This window comes from Dermacentor variabilis, chromosome 3 (assembly GCF_050947875.1).
Source record: "Dermacentor variabilis isolate Ectoservices chromosome 3, ASM5094787v1, whole genome shotgun sequence".
NCBI classification, from domain to species: domain Eukaryota; kingdom Metazoa; phylum Arthropoda; class Arachnida; order Ixodida; family Ixodidae; genus Dermacentor; species Dermacentor variabilis.
The window spans coordinates 142234954-142251042 of record NC_134570.1 but is presented as its reverse complement, the minus strand read 5'-3'; the positions used below and the strand labels follow the sequence as shown (position 1 = coordinate 142251042).

Here is a 16089-nt window from a genome sequence, read left to right as displayed (position 1 = left end):
CTGGCAGTATCTGTAAAAATAATAAATAAATATATAATTTATTTATTATTAATTATTTAATTATTTTCGCGATTTGCCGCACTACCCAGATTGTCCGCGCTAACCAATATATCTTGAGATGAAAACACGCATACAGTGGTGCTCAAATTTCGCATGAAGGAGTACCGTAATCGTCGCTGATTTTTTTTTTTTTTTTTACACGCGTTGTTAGTCCATGCAGTCTCTCGCCTGCTTCCTAACTATGCCTCGGTAAGACCAAATCAATACGCTCTGAGTCTCAATGCTCTCGCTTGTCGGCGAGGACTCCATCACTCGAAAGGCCGTTAACCCCCGTCAATTGGATGTAATTGCTTTTATTGCGATGGCAATTATATAGACACACAAGGCGCAATTCTGTCGTCGGAGTCGCCGTGAGGTTCCATATAAAGTGAAAGCGCGATAAATCGACGCTGCGCGCCATACGCTGAATGTGCGAGCGAAAGCGTGCGAGGGTGAGACGGCAATAGCGGCTCAATCTTGCGCAAGAAAGAGAGGAAGCGTGCCTTCTTCCGTTGCCTGCAAGGCTCCGGGGCCGAGGAGGGGGGGGTGATGGGGGGCGTTCCCCTACACGTGGCCCGCGCGACCGCACACGGCCGCCCGGTCCACTATATCTTGAAAGCCATCTGCGATGGAGACAAGCTCCGCCGGGGGCAGGGAGCGGAAGTAGCGGTCTACTCTGGCCCGCGCGATCGGCCGCGCGCGCCTACCCAGGCCACGGTATGTTGAAAGCCATCTGCGACGCCTACAAGGTCCGCCATGCGCTGTGTTTTCGCTTAGTTCGCGCTGATGCGCACTGCAGCACGATGGTCAATTCGCTCGTGGCATCTGACGCGCTTACTCACTCCAGCGTTCTGACTGCGATCTTCCTCTGTTTGTTCTTGTTTCTGTTCTTGTTTGCTTAGGCGCGCCTGACACCATGGTTGTTAATTTAGGTACCAGGTCTGTGTTTAGAACTTTATACGGAAAATAAAGCTACTAGTAATTAATATAGCTGACTACTAACTTGCTTCGCAATCGATCGTTCGCCGTTCGGCTGAAACTGCGACTTTTTTTTATGAACTGATATTATGCAGTCATGACGTGCCTCCACCTCCTCCCCATTGGCTGCGCCATCACGTGTGCAATGACGCACGCGCTAGGCACACCTTCAGTCAACGACAGCCGTGGAGCCACCGTGGAGCCACGTCTGGGAAGCGTGCTCGTATCGCACCCAAAGAGGCCCAGGTTCGACTCTCACGGAGACCAAAATTAACGCCAATTCCGTTTTCAAATTCTTTAGTTTATGTTCTCTACAGGAACCTGGAAGACCCCTTTAAGCTTGATTGATGGGTTTTCGTATGCTTCTACTACGTTGTTCACTTGATGGTAAAATAAATATTGATTTTAGATTTGGCAGACGTTAAAGAACTCGGGGAGGTCTACATTACGTGCGGCGTCTTGCAATTCGTTATGCCTACTATTCCACTAAGCTACTTTGGCACGCAGCACCCCATCAATTTATTTTATTATTTTATAGCAAAAAGCTTTTATCACCTTAGAAGTAGCCCGATCTTTGTTAGTTTACTTTCCCTGGTTTGGAACTGTCACACCAACGAAAATAACCTCCGCGTGTATTCCCTGATTTAGTTGTTAGAAGAAGCGATTATGAGCTCGACCCTGCCTCTTGAATACGTTTGGGAAATGCCAGCTATCTTGAAAAAAAAAAGCGACCTCGCAATTCTAAGAAACAGCGAACACTCCAGTGCACCGGAGAACGTCTGAAGACTTCTCTACAATGCTGAAATGCTACCCCACAATGAGAAATAACTTACGCCTTTTATTGAGCAGCATAGGCGTGCTGTGCGCAGCGTCATAGAGGAGACACAGCACACATGCGGTTCGTGAACACAATGCCTGGTGGCTTTTACTAAATGCGTATTCGTACCTGGAGCATTTTTTTCTGCATCTGCTTCAAGAACCTGCGAATTTTCCACTCAGCATGCAGCACGTTCCGTACAATGCTAACGCTTGGCAGATCGATGAGCGCGTTGCCGAGCACAAGCAGCAACGTCGCAGGCAGCGCCTATAAAACAGCGCTCTGCACACCTGCCGCCCGAGTTATAGCACTCGAAATGAACATCATGGTAAAGCACCGCATGCAATGCGCGTAATAACTGCACTTACGCAAGGTGTCCGTGGCGTAGTAAAGAAGTAGGCTATATCTCGCCCACTTTGCGCAAGTTTACTTACGCTAAACGGTGGTTCCACCTTGACGTAACCTACACCAATCGGATTGTGTAAACGTAGTCATTCAGTGAGCGGTTGTTTCCCATCAGCTGAAACTAAATAATGCTACCACTAAGAAAGCAGCGATATGTGCACGTATAACACCGCAATGAGGAAATAACTGAATTACAAAAGCGAAGCGCACGTTAGCTGAAATTAACTATAGGATTGCCATGCAAGCAAGCTGCGTCAGTTTTCCAACACGCAAATTATAATCTCGCACGCCCTCCGTCCCACGCATGTCCCTAAGTATTAGTAAATGTAGACCTGACTCCTTTTTAGGAAGGTATATATTTAGTAATGCTTAACAATTATAATATAAACCTAACTAAATCCAAACATTGACCTCTTTTTGGCTTTGTCGAGTCGAACATCACATACAGCTAGAACATAGTTTACTTTGCTACCTTTGCTATCTCTAAACACTAGTACTACTGCTGCATGCAGCCACTAGAACAGAATTTTTATTCTGAAAACAGCTAAATGCTAGTGCGCAAATCCAGGGTAATTGCGTATCTTGGTTAACACGTGCAGACGCACAATGAGTAACTCTATGCGCTTCTGCAGCGCGGCGCAGCGATTGCAACGTCATATTTTATAATACTTTCACCAATAAAATATTCCACAACTACTTGGTTTTTTTCACAACAGGAAATAAATAACTTTTTTAGGCTATGACAAAAACATCACATAGATTGCGCAGACATACACACAGTTAAACGGCAAATTTCCCCTCAATAATATCGCAGGAGAATCGAAGACTAGCGATTGCGTCTTAAAGATCTCGCTCCTGTCGTACATGGCATGCCGCCGTCTGACAAAACAAGAAACAAAGAAAAAAGACAGGTGAAGCCTTGCTGTCTCCAGTTTTTATAGGTTTCTCACTTTAACTCCAGGCAGCGTGGAACGAAGTTTCTCGTAGGCATAGCAAATTATTTGATGTAACTGCGAGAATTTAAACATCGACGAATAGATAAAATGACGATGAAATTACGGCCTCTACTTCATCTGACAGTACACTAAATCTGTACTTAACAGAATGCAAGCGGCATAGTTCGTTTGAACAGCAACAGCATTTGCTGACTACAGTCGGAGCAGTATCTTTTTGCCTATAGATTTTGCAGCTTGAAGGTTAGAGCGCACAATAGCACATGCAGAACACAGCGCTCGAAATAATGGCTTCGTATAAAGTGCTAGACACAGGTAGGTGGGACTCCGCGTGTGATAAATCGGTATAAAAAGCATATGGAACGGGAGACCCGGTCCGACCAGGTTGTGCAGCTATAAAGCAACACAATGAAGTCGCTCAGCCTTGCAGCTCTACTGGTCGGCCTTATAGGTAAGCTTAGATGCACTTTTTCAACTTTTACAGCTTGTATATATCCTGTTTCCATTCTGCGCAGCCATGAACACATAACAATCACTAATTTATACAATTTGTTATGTGGACGCTTTCTGCTGATTGACAAAATGTCATACCGCGCTCAATGGTCTCAGAAGCAATCGAAAGGTGAAATAACCTGTTAGCTCAAAAAACTTTCAACATGAAAAGCCAGCAGGCGTTTTTTGGAGCGAGGTACTACAACCCTTCTCTGTGAGAAAGGGTTAACGAAAGATATGACCAACACTTCCACTAAGGCTAAACACTATGTTTTTCTGAGTTAAAATCACATTGTCTCTAACTTGTAAATATATTCCATAAGACTCATGAAAATCTTGGCAATCATTCTTATTTAATTCGGGAGAGCTGAAACTGATGCCAGGCGTAATTTAATCAGACAACGTTTGCATTTTGGCCCAGTGATTACACATTGTTATTTCCTCTTTTACAGCATTCGATAACCTTAAGACCTGTCAAGCCAGTAGTAAGTCCTCGACACTCATATTTATTATGTGCATGCTAGAAGATAAGACGTGTCGATTTTCCGCCAGCAACAAACGTTACAAATTGAGCCCCTGATGCATAAATGCCTACACCATGGATAGCTGCTGTCCACGTCATCATTAAGATGGAGTGCACAATCGGTGAACGCGAAACCGCAAACGATGGCTTCAAGAGTAACTACCAACCACAATTTCTCAGTGAGAAGTTTCTTCGTGGAGTATTAGCTATTTTATAAACTGCACTCTGTTCCTCTTCGAATAGCAGTTAAATCCGCGAAATTTACGTTCCTTTTCATTATCACCGGACGGTCTGTTCCACGCCATTAGGCTGACAAAGATGGCGGTCATAGTCATCATCAACCTGCAATCATCAGGATTTCTCCCCATCATCAGCTCTATCCTCACCATAGGACGAAGAAAACGAAATCTTAGGCCTCCAATGCCACTGCAATGCTATAGATGCAAGCAATGCATGCTCCGGAAAAACGGCATTTTGAGCTCCAAAGTAGCGCCTGCTCTGCGTCATGGAACAATAAATGGCAAAATACTGCTACCATGGGTCAAGCTATCAAAGGAACACACTACGACATACCAGGACGAGACTAACGATGTTTTGTCAGCACGCAAAAATGTGTTTTGTCATTTGAGAAGATCCCATCTACCAGTTTCCAGCCCAATATATCGTTATAATTTCTTTGCAGCTTAATGTTCAAAATTAAATTGCAAAAATAGTGCAGATTGAGCGCACGTGCTAGCAATGCTCTTAAATGGCATATCAAAGACATGAAGCTGCAACCTAAGTTGAAGTTAAATTTTAACTCAAGCAAGCAGGAAAAAAGTGCAGGTGCGTAACCTAAATATGCTGACCGCTCCACCACTGGTTGTTTCGTCTTGGCCATCTTTCAGGCAATGTTTTCATCTCGCAGAGGTTCCAAGTGACAGTATGGACTGACCATGCAGCATTCGTTAAAGGAATTTCAGTATATGGATATCGATAAATGACTGTGCATGCCATTGCGCTCTAGTCCATTTTTGTTTCTCCTGCTTACACTCTTTCTATGATGCGATTCCCTATAATAATTGAACATAAGCTCTTTTCCTCTCACCTGACCATTCAGTCTTTTTTACGATAAATCAATCTTCTTTCCTTGCATAAAACTTCGTTGCTTCATGTCCTCAATCATTTTACAGAATATCGACCTCCACCGTTGATGAGCATCATCACGCCATCTTCATTGCAGTCCGGTTTACTTTCAGGGATGCTTCGTTATTTTTACATTTGCCAGTTATTTCTTGATCACCCTGTACTTGATCCTACGTGGAAGCTTTCTGGTTATCACAAATATATGCCATTTATTTTCCCATAAATGTTCTGTCAAAGGCAGCCGAAGCGTGTAGGAATGATCAATGGATAAATTCTCCTAACATATTAGTCCTCATCTGTGCACAATCCCAGCCTTGTAATGTCTAAAATTCGGCATAATTATGTATTCAAATGAACAGAACTTTACAATATAAAACTAAGAGTATCCATTGTGCGAGATTACTTTGCTATATTTTGCCTCATTGTCTTGTGGCAACAGCCAATATGGCTTTATGGGCTCGATTATATTGTGCAACGCTCGTTTGGATTGCTTTACTGTCTCAGACCACACAGTTCTGTGCAAAACTGAAATACTGGTTCAACTGATTGACTGGCGTATTCCTTCCCAATTTAGGTTCTGGTACACTTGCAGGAATGTCTTGCATAATGGCGGCCACACTATACATGTATGCCTGACTCCATACTTGAGCGCTATTTGAAGTTACCATCTTTCTTCGGGAGCCGAATGCAGTTTTCCGTATTTGGCAAAGTATGCGCGTTCCTCTGGCATTCCCATTCTGGAATGGAGGGCTGCATTTTCATGAATTTTGAACATTGGTTCTTCGGCTATTTGTTCAACTCCGCCACAGTGAGTGCACTAGCGTATCTCAATAGACAGTATTTTCAAAAAATGACACTTGAGAAGGCCGCCTGAACTTCAACAAGTTAGCAGCGTCGAGATTGTACATCCCATTAATAACATGCGTATTTACGGCACTTAGTCCTTGCGTCTTTGCTCTATTACAGCAGTGTTTTGTATATGTTTAGTATATTGCTACAAATACCGTGAAAGTGACGAATGAGGGCAATATATATCCGCGTTATTAGAAGGACGCATCCTCTGAAAGTTGCTAACTGAAAGTTGTGGAAAATTATGGTTAACTTAGGGATAAATAGGACGCGGGGTAATCTTCCTGAGATATACACCTTTACACTACGCCAACTGATCCATAAATAGCCGCTCGCCTATGCTGATATTTTCACTGTGATCAAGAAACCCGACGGTGTCTGAAAGCTCAAGTTCTTTATTTTTCTTTTATTCTTGGGGAGTGCACGTTTTTTTTTGGCACCTACATCATGCTTCATACTTGAAAACGTCATTAAAATAGTACTTATGTCAAATTCATAGACTTGCTCTTTAATCAAGAGTTCTTCAGTCATCCACAAACTACCACGGATACTTCATTGGAGTTAGCAAGCTATTCGCTTATTTGGAGAATTACTTAAAAAATGACAAAAGTAAAATCTCTTTCACACAAATTGTTCTCAGGCGGAGTTCGTTGACGTTCACCCAAAGTACAGTATACCAACTTTTTTACATTCCACCCTCATCAAGATGCGGCCACCGCGGCGCTAATTTAACCCACTTTCTCGTGCTCACCAGCGCGAAGCCGTATTACTTGAGATGCCGCCGCAAGTTAGTCTGATAATCAGCTTCAATGATTCAGCGCAAGCACTCGCGCCGTACTTGGGCTGACTCTAAATACTGTCGCTCTAAGGCGACTGCTAACTTCTCGCTACGCGTTCGCTAAGCAGGGTGGCGTTGGCCATGAACAAACTTCACTATTTGTGATCCGTTTAGATACTGCTTTATTGAGCACTAAACGGCTATAGCGGGAAAAGGAAAGTGGTAAGAGAGAAGAAAAAATACCAGAGTGAAGACACCTGGCATAGTGAGTGTGGCACAAAAAGCGCCTCCGAAAGGGTGCAGTGGCCACTGTCGGGTCAGCGACACGGACGCCCTGTGGCATTTCCTTATCCGGAAGGGTTGGATTGGCGTCCCCGTCAGTTCTCACAGCGACAAGTGTTACATCATTCCTCTCTCCTCATTAGTAGCGCCACAGTAGTGTCTCCACGGCGTACTGCGTGCGGGACTGTATACGAAAGTCTTAACAGATGGTTAACGTGGCTATGAGGAATCGGCCGGACGAGGATACACTCACGTTGTTCCTGACAGCAGCCAGCAGCCGTGGTCATCGTAACAATCCAGACGCAAAGGCAAAACAAAATAACTAATGGTACTTTTGGCTGATCGCTACAGCGATCGGTTTCGCATTTCAACGATATGGAGACCGCTCTCACTGGAGCCAGAGAAAGCCTGACCAACATGAACACATTGCCCCTCGCCACAGCAATCGAAGGCCGGAACAGGAAACACGGCAGCTTGTCTTGTGTTGTAAACAAACACGGCGTGAAAGGGCCGCGACATACCGGCGAGGCTGGCGTCATGCCAACAACAAAAGCTGCAGAAACCACATAACGCGAACTCCATCGTATTTCGGTCGCACTCTCAGCTTGAAAGTGAGCGCCCCTCCGGGCACTTTGAGCAGGAACCGAGTTCTGTCTGAGCAGGAGCTCTGATTCAATTTGGCGGGTTCTGTGGGAGCAGGAACTCAGACACGACGTGCCAAATGGGCTCAGAGCACCCAGTTTTGACCAGCCGAATGTACGTTTTATTTCGAGCCCTTGATTCCTCTCTTAGTATTTCGGCGCACAATGTCAGAGGGTGCATGTGGGTTCGAATGCGCCACGAATTTATCTCAAAGTTCCAGGCCATCTCACAAGTGCCTTCTTTCTGGGTTTTTATTAAACCAATTTTTAATAAACATATAATAAAAAAACCAACAAAGACACCAAGGACTACACAGGGGAAGTTACTTGCACTTAAAATTGAAATAAAGAAATCATAAATTAATATCAATTGAAAGCGGATAAAAAACAGCTTGCCGCGGGCGGGGACCGATCCCAAGTCTTCGCATTACGCATGCGATGCCCTAACCAATTCAACTACCGCAGCGCCGTTTTCCCATCAACTTTCCGGGGTACTTATGTGTTGCTAATAGAACTACGGCGACTAGAACTAGGGTGCAGCGGTGGCGTAGAGGTAGAACACCCGCCTCGCGTGCAAGAGGTCCGTCGTACGAATCCCGGTGCCGCGCGGGATTAAAAAAAATCCACGTGTTGATAAAGTTGCATAAACAGGCCTGGAGTGTGGCCTGATCCCGGTGACCAGAACCGGTAACGCACTCCCTCACCAGAGCAGGATTGGCCACCCTGGTGCAGTACTTGGCCACAACCTCCTATATGAACACAACAATCAAACCCCGGCCCTCAGTCCCCAGGCAGCTGCGAAGCAACTGACCACGGCGGCGGTCAGACCTGCGACAGAGCAGAGGGTGCTAAGAATCCCTGGCTCTGGACAGGCCGCCATTGGAATATGAACCTGGCAACGTTTAACGCTGGAACGTTATCTAATGAGGCGAGTCTATCAGTGCTATTGGAGGAATTATAGGGCAGTAAATGGGATATAATAGGGCTCAGTGAAGTTAGGAGGCCAAAAGAAGCATATACAAGAAGCGCGCACATCCTTGCTACCGGGGCTTAGCGGAGAGACGAGAAATAGGAATCGGATTCCTGATTAATAAGAACATAGCTGGTAACATAAAGGAATTCTATAGCATTAACGACAGGGTGGCACGTCTTGTTGTGAAACTTAATAAGAGGTACAAAATGAAGGTTGTACAGGTCTACGCCCCTACATCCAGTCATGATGACCAGGAAGTTGAAAGCTTCTATGAAGACGTGGAATCGGCGATGGGTAGAGCGAAAACAAAATACAGTGTACTGATGGGCGACTTCAATGCCAAGGTAGGCAAGAAGCAGGCTGGAGACAAGGCAGTGGGGGAATATGGCATAGGCACTAGGAAGAGCAGGGGAAAGTTATTAGTAGAGTTTGCGGAACAGAATAATATGCGGATAATGAATACCTTGTTCCGCAAGCGCGATAGCCGGAAGTAGACGTGGAGGAGCCTGAACGGCGAGACTAGAAATGAAATAGACCTCATACTCTGCGCTAACCCTAGCATCATACAAGATGTGGACGTGTTCGGCAAGGTGCGCTGCAGTGACCATAGGATGCCAAGAACTCGAATTAGCCTAGACCTGAGGAGGGAACGGAAGAAAGTGGTACATAAGAAGCCGATCATTGCGTTAGCGGTAAGAGGCAAAATACAGGAATTCCAGTTCAAGCTACAGAACAGGTATTCGGTTTTAACTCGGGAAGAGGACCTAAGTGTTGAAGCAATGAACGACAATCTTGTGGGCATCATTAAGGAGTTTGCAATAGAAGTCGGTGGTAACTCCTTTAGACAGGATACCAGTAAGCTATCGCCGGAGACGAAAGATCTGATCAAGAAACGCCAATGTATGAAAGCCTCTAACCCAACAGCTAGAATAGAACTGGCCGAACTTTCGAAGTTAATCAAAAAGCGTAAAACAGCGGACATAAGGAAGTATAATATGGATAGAATTGAACAAGCTCTCAGGAATGGAGGAAACCTAAGAGCAGTGAAGAAAAACTAGGAATTGGCAAGAATCAGATGTATGATTTAAGAGACAAAGCCGGCAATATCATTACTGATATGGATGAGATAATTGAAGTGGCTGAGGAGTTCTGGGGGGATTTATACAGTACCAGTGGCACCCACGAAGATAATGTGAGAGAGAATAGTCTAGAGGAATTTGAAATTCCACAAGTAACGCTAGAAGAAATAAAGAACGCCTTAGGAGCTATGCAACGGGGGAAGGCAGCTGGGGAGGATCAGGTAACAGCAGATTTGTTGATGGACGGTGGGCACATTGTTCTAGAAAAAGTGGCCACCCTGTATACACAATGCCTCATGACCTCGAGCGTACCGGAATCTTGGAAGAACGCTAACATAATCCTAATCCATAAGAAAGGGGACGCCAAAGACTTGAAAAATTATAGACCGATCAGCTTACTGTCCGTTGCCTGCAAAGTACTTACTAAGGTAATTGTAAATAGAATCAGGAACACCTTAGAGTTCCGTCAACCAAAGGACCAGGCAGGATTCCGTAAGGCTACTCAACAAATAGATTATATTCACAGTATCAGGTGATGGAGAAATGTGCGGAATATAACCAACCATTATATATAGCTTTCATTGATTACGAGAAAGTCGAAACCTCAGCAATCATGGAGGCATTGCGGAATCAGGGTGTATACGAGCCGTATGTAAAATACTGAAAGATATCTATAGCGGCTCCACAGCCACTGTAGTCCTCCATAAAGAAAGCAACAAAATCCCAATAAAGAAAGGCGTCAGGCAGGGAGATACGATCTCTCCTATGCTATTCACAGCGTGTTTGCAGGAGGTATTCACAGATCTGGATAGGGAAGAATTGGGGATAAAAGCTACAGAAGAATACCATAGTAACTTGCGCTTCGCTGATGATGTTGCCTTGCTTAGTAACTCAGGGGACGAACTGCAATGCATGCTCACTGACCTGGAGAGGCAAAGCAGAAGAGTGGGAATAAAAATTAATCTGAAGAAAACTAAAGTAATGTTTAACAGTCTCGGAAGGGAACAGCAGTTTACGATAGGTAGCGAGGCGCTGGAAGTGGTAAGGGAATACATCTACTTAGGACAGGTAGTGATTGCTGATCCGGATCATGAGAGTGAAATAATTAGAAGAATAAGAATGGGCTGGGGTGCGTTTGGCTGGCATTCGCTGGTCATGAACAGCAGGTTGCCATTATCCCTCAAGAGAAAATTGTATAAGAGCTGTGTCTTACCAGTACTCATGTACGGGGCAGAAACCTGGAGGCTTATGAAAAGGGTTCCACTTAAATTGAGGACGACGCAACGAGCTATGGAAAGAAGAATGATAGGTGTAACGTTAAGGCATAACGCGCGTTAATGACATCTCAGTAGAAATCAAGGAAAGAAATGGGCGTGGACAGGACATGTAATGAGGAGGGAAGATAACCGATGGCCATTAAGGGTTACGGACTGGATTCCAAGGGAAGGGAAGCGTAGCAGGGGGCGACAGAAAGTTAGGTGGGCAGATGAGATTAGGAAGTTTGGAGGGACAACATGGCCACAATTAGTACATGACCGGGGTAGCTGGAGAAGTATGGGAGAGGCCTTTGCTCTACAGTGCGCGTAACCAGGTTGATGATGATGAGGATGACTATAACTAACGCTTGGACTGTTAGCCAGCTCCACCACTCACAACCTTGGAGGCGGATGTGAAACATCCTTTCTGCCGCAGGCGTCATGAGTACGTTATCTTTCAGGGTGAAAACAACTAGTCAATAATCCCACACGTGCTACCTGAATTCTTCAATGTTGCCGGATTCGAGACTCAAAATACCCCAAGAAAGCAGATGGGAAAACGGCGCGCTGTAGGCCTATTGCTAAGAGCACCGCACGCGTATTGCGGAGACATGGGTTCGTATCACGCCTACGGCCAGTTGTTTTTTTTCATGTACTCTCATTTCTATTTGCTTGTAATTTCTGAATTCATTTATTAAGTAGAAGTCATTTCCTCTAAGTTGCCCTTGGTGTCTGTGTCTGTTGGCTACTAATGATATCATTCATAAATATAGAGCCCCCTAAGTTCCCGTTCTTCTCGTTCATTACATTACGATGGTCTCGAATCCAGTAACTGTGATGCCGTCAGGTAGCATGTGCGGGTTTATTGACCAGTTGCCGTCCCCCATATAGATCCCTTACTAATGACACCTGCGGGAGAAAGGATGCTCCACGTCCACCGCCAAGGTTTGCGAGTTGTGGGGCTGGCTAACAATCCCATGGTTATCCCCTAGTAGTGAAACATAAGTACCCCAGACGGCGCCAAGGTAGGTCAATTAGTAAGAGTATCGCACGCATAATCCAAATACGTGGGTTCAAATCCCCCCTGCGGCCAGTTGTTTTTTCTTTCAGTTTCATTTCCATTAATGCAGCATATTTTTCATTCATTTAGTATGAAGTAATTTCCCCTGTTTACCTTAATGTCTTTGTTTGTTGATTACTGATGATTAATGAAAATCAGGCCTCTCGGTTCCCTTCCTTTTCTTGTATATATATATATATATATATATATATATATATATATATATATACGGGGTTCGAATTTTTAAGCTTTATGGCATAGTTAAGAATCGGGTGTTGCAGTTAACTATAGTCCTCGAGCTAAATTATTCAGAGAGGCGGATATTACTTGGGTGGAGAAGCAGACCGCATATTTAATGAATAACTAGAGATCCTTAATGAATGCTTGATTATTTACTTTACGCCACATATTGCAATTCACGGATTGTAACCGGTGAGTTTGCAGGGCCTATCTACTTGAATTGAACTTCCAGAATGACGCCAGTTTCAAGGTATGCGGCATCAACCCACTCCGTGAAAATTCACTATTTTCTCGCTTACCTTTTCATCAGAAAGTTATTTTATGCAAGTTGCATTGTGGGCCTCTTGGAGCGAATCTTGCATAGGTTTTCCTGTATTTTAGCACCGTCTGTGTGCTAGTGTGGCGTCCTTTGTCCTGCCTTTTGATCGCGCTACACGAATACCTATTTATGTTCTTTTATTCATTGAATCCCACTGTAACAAGAACGCCCATGTAGATCGGCCCACACATTGGGGAATTATGCATTGAAACTGGTGTCATCCAGGAGGTTCATTTCAAGTGGATAAAGCTTGAAATATCGCCGGATGCAATTTGTAAATTGCAATATTAGCAGTAAAGTTATTATTATTATTATTATTATTATTATTATTATTATTATTATTATTATTATTATTATTATTATTATTATTATTAAATAATTTTATTATTATTATTTGTTTGAACACATATATACAATTAACAGGAAAGGGAAAGCGAGGAGCAGGCTGGCAACTGCCTCCGGAAGGGGTACAACGCCTGCCTACTCTTCAGAAGGGAGGTGACAGCAACCCAGAAATAGAAGATACGAAGAAGGGGAAGAAAGGGGAAATGAAGAGCAACAGGACAAATCTAAAGAATAACACACAGTACAGATCACACACAGTAGGGCCAGTCACTTAAGGGCACGCTACTACAGAATGTTGACTTGAATAGTTTCGACGCTACAAACTTGAATCTAAGTTAGTTAACTCTGTAAAAGTAAGTAGAGCACGATGAGCCTCATCAGGTCTAGACGAAGAACCACAGCGATACAAACATTCCTCCAGTGTCGTACACCGCAGGCCAAGGAGATGATAGTCTCTCACTAGCGTCATGCACTGCGCACTGAAAGCGGGACACTCAAATATAAGATGCTGAAGTGTCTCACAAGTTATGCATGAAGAAATTAAAGAGTAATTTTTGTTAACTAGTTCGCAATCTGCTTCTATTTCTCGTGCTAGTGAAGTCCACCTCTTTAAGTCATCCAGCTTAACGACAAGAATTAGGCTATCTGCCGAAATGAATCTAAACAATCCAGTAAAACTTAAAAATTGTCACCCCGTGCACGTTGCTACTGACGGTGGTCTGCTCCGGCGCACCAACATTTGCACTTTGCTCCTTGAAGAGGTGTGAAGTGTGTCGAATGAGCTCCGGAAGAACACTTTGCAATGTGATTAACATGGTATAATCATGGATCTGGTACCTCAAAGAGGGGAACGCAATGCTAACGCATTCGACGCAAAATCGCCAGATATTTTTCTCCTATCCTGTAAAGCAGCATTACTATAGGGCTTTACAATTTGTCTTCAGTCGCCTTTTACTCATCTATAAACAGTTATATTTTTCTCTTTCAGGACAGTTTACCGAAAGGACAAGCAGAATCTCCGAATTCGGAGATCAGGGTGAATTTACAGGTGTACCTGTGCAATATCTCCTCCGTAGCGGAAACGCACTTGACGCTGACAGTGGTGGCAGCACATCATACGGCGGAAGTGGCTACGACGCTGCATCTCGTGAATTTCAAGGTGAAAATACAGGCACACTAGATGATGGCGAAACCTACGGAAGAAGTGATGCCGACCAGTATGGTGGTATCAAACGCATTCCTCACCGCAGAGTCATATTAATCCTTATTGGCAGACGTCCACAGTCACAAGATGGTGGTGTATCAGGACAAGATCGAGAAATATGGGGAAGGCAAGGCGGTGACTATTCTTCAGGAGATGAGTCGATAAGCCAGCGACGAGGGCTAAAACGTTTGCTGCTCAGAACCCTACTTACGAAAATTCTGCTCGCAGCGGCAAGACAGAGGTCAGTGGGCGAAGGAACTGAAGAGGGGCAAGGTGGTGATCTTGGTACAGATTCACAGTGGGGGCGCAGTGCACCAGATTGGCAGTCAGGACGGCGTTTAGGCGAAGGCAGTGACTCTGGCTCCACAGATACATTTGATGGCCGTGGAGGCCGGTGGGGACAAGATGGCCTTGGTGTAGTAAGCGGACCTCTTTTGGGGAGGTTCGGGGGGCAAAATACAGGAGATAGCAGTGACTTGTACGGATCAGGTAATGAACAGGGTACTCAAAACGGCCCATACTGGATACCGAGCCAACCCTCAAGTGATGTCACAGGTGGCGTTCCCAGAACGAGCGGTGAAGGAGGTGGTGGATACTTCGGCGACGCCGCAAATGGTGGTACCGGTTACGGCAGTCTCAGTCACATGACAAATCTTGGTGCTGGAAGACAACAAATTCCATTTAACGAAATGCATGGTTCTGGGAGCGGAGGATTAACCGACTTAAGAGGGTTCGAAAGTTCCAGTGATAGTTCTTCAGCCCAACCAGCTACATGGCAGGGAACTGGTAGCAGCTTTGCACAGGACCAGAATCAACTTGTACGAAGCAATGAAGGCAACTCATATGGTGGAATCTCAGCAGACCCGCAATCTGCGAACCGAGGACGGTACTATTACGCAAATTTAGCACCATATCAAGATTTCAGGAGAGTTCCTAGTAGTTACGTTGAAAGTGGCCAGGCAGGCAGCCTTGGCGGAAGCTACGAAACCAGGCTTGGAGAAACACCTGTCAATGCATTCGGCGTTGCCTCAAATACCGGATACAGTAGAGTATTCGGAGGATCACCAGGTCAAAACACTGCAGGGTCAAGAGGATTCAATGAAGCTTACAATGGCAACAATTTACCAGACGTAAAGACGGCTACTGTGAACACGGAATGGCCACAGCAAAGACCTTAAAAGGCTTGTTTCCCTAACCGACCCTAAATGGTATCTGCCTCATGCAAGCACACGTCACAGCCTACGCAACATATTCATTTGCTCATTTTTTTTTTGTTCTTCAAAATAAAAATCCGACACCCTTGATTATACATTGCCTTAAACGCATTCAGCAGCGGTCGACAGCTAACTTACTAAGGCACGGCACTGTCCGACAATTTAATAACAAAATATGGAGACCACGGAAGTGCAGAATCTGTCATTGCCTAAACAAAATCTATCAGGCAGGGCGGCATTCACGAAGTAAATGGGCCACAAATAGTAATCAAAGTCTGCATGAAAAAGGTCTTCAAGCGCGAACTCAGGAATACTGCGTTTTCTATTAAAAATAACTGGTGCTTCCCAAACACCACTGAAAGCTCTCTTAGCTTGACGGCAGGACGGTTAAGGAGACGCTGACTAATGCACCTATTATCCAGAAGATTTATTGTGACAATAACCACTCTTTATAGCAAAAACGGTTAAGACTCGAAAAATCATTTACTAGGCGTGTCCGGTCAGTTACACTAAGCTG

At 44.6% G+C, this 16089-nt stretch overlaps 1 protein-coding gene across 1 annotated transcript; it reads left to right on the top strand.

The window, feature by feature from the left end:
* The first annotated feature begins 3493 nt into the window (after positions 1–3493).
* LOC142576345 (uncharacterized) lies at positions 3494–15662 on the top strand. The gene is made up of 3 exons (XM_075686444.1): positions 3494–3643; positions 4137–4169; positions 14143–15662. The coding sequence occupies exons 1-3, from the start codon at positions 3601–3603 to the stop codon at positions 15534–15536; spliced, it is 1470 nt and encodes a 489-aa protein (XP_075542559.1). The 5' UTR covers positions 3494–3600; the 3' UTR covers positions 15537–15662.
* The last annotated feature ends 427 nt before the right edge of the window (positions 15663–16089 follow it).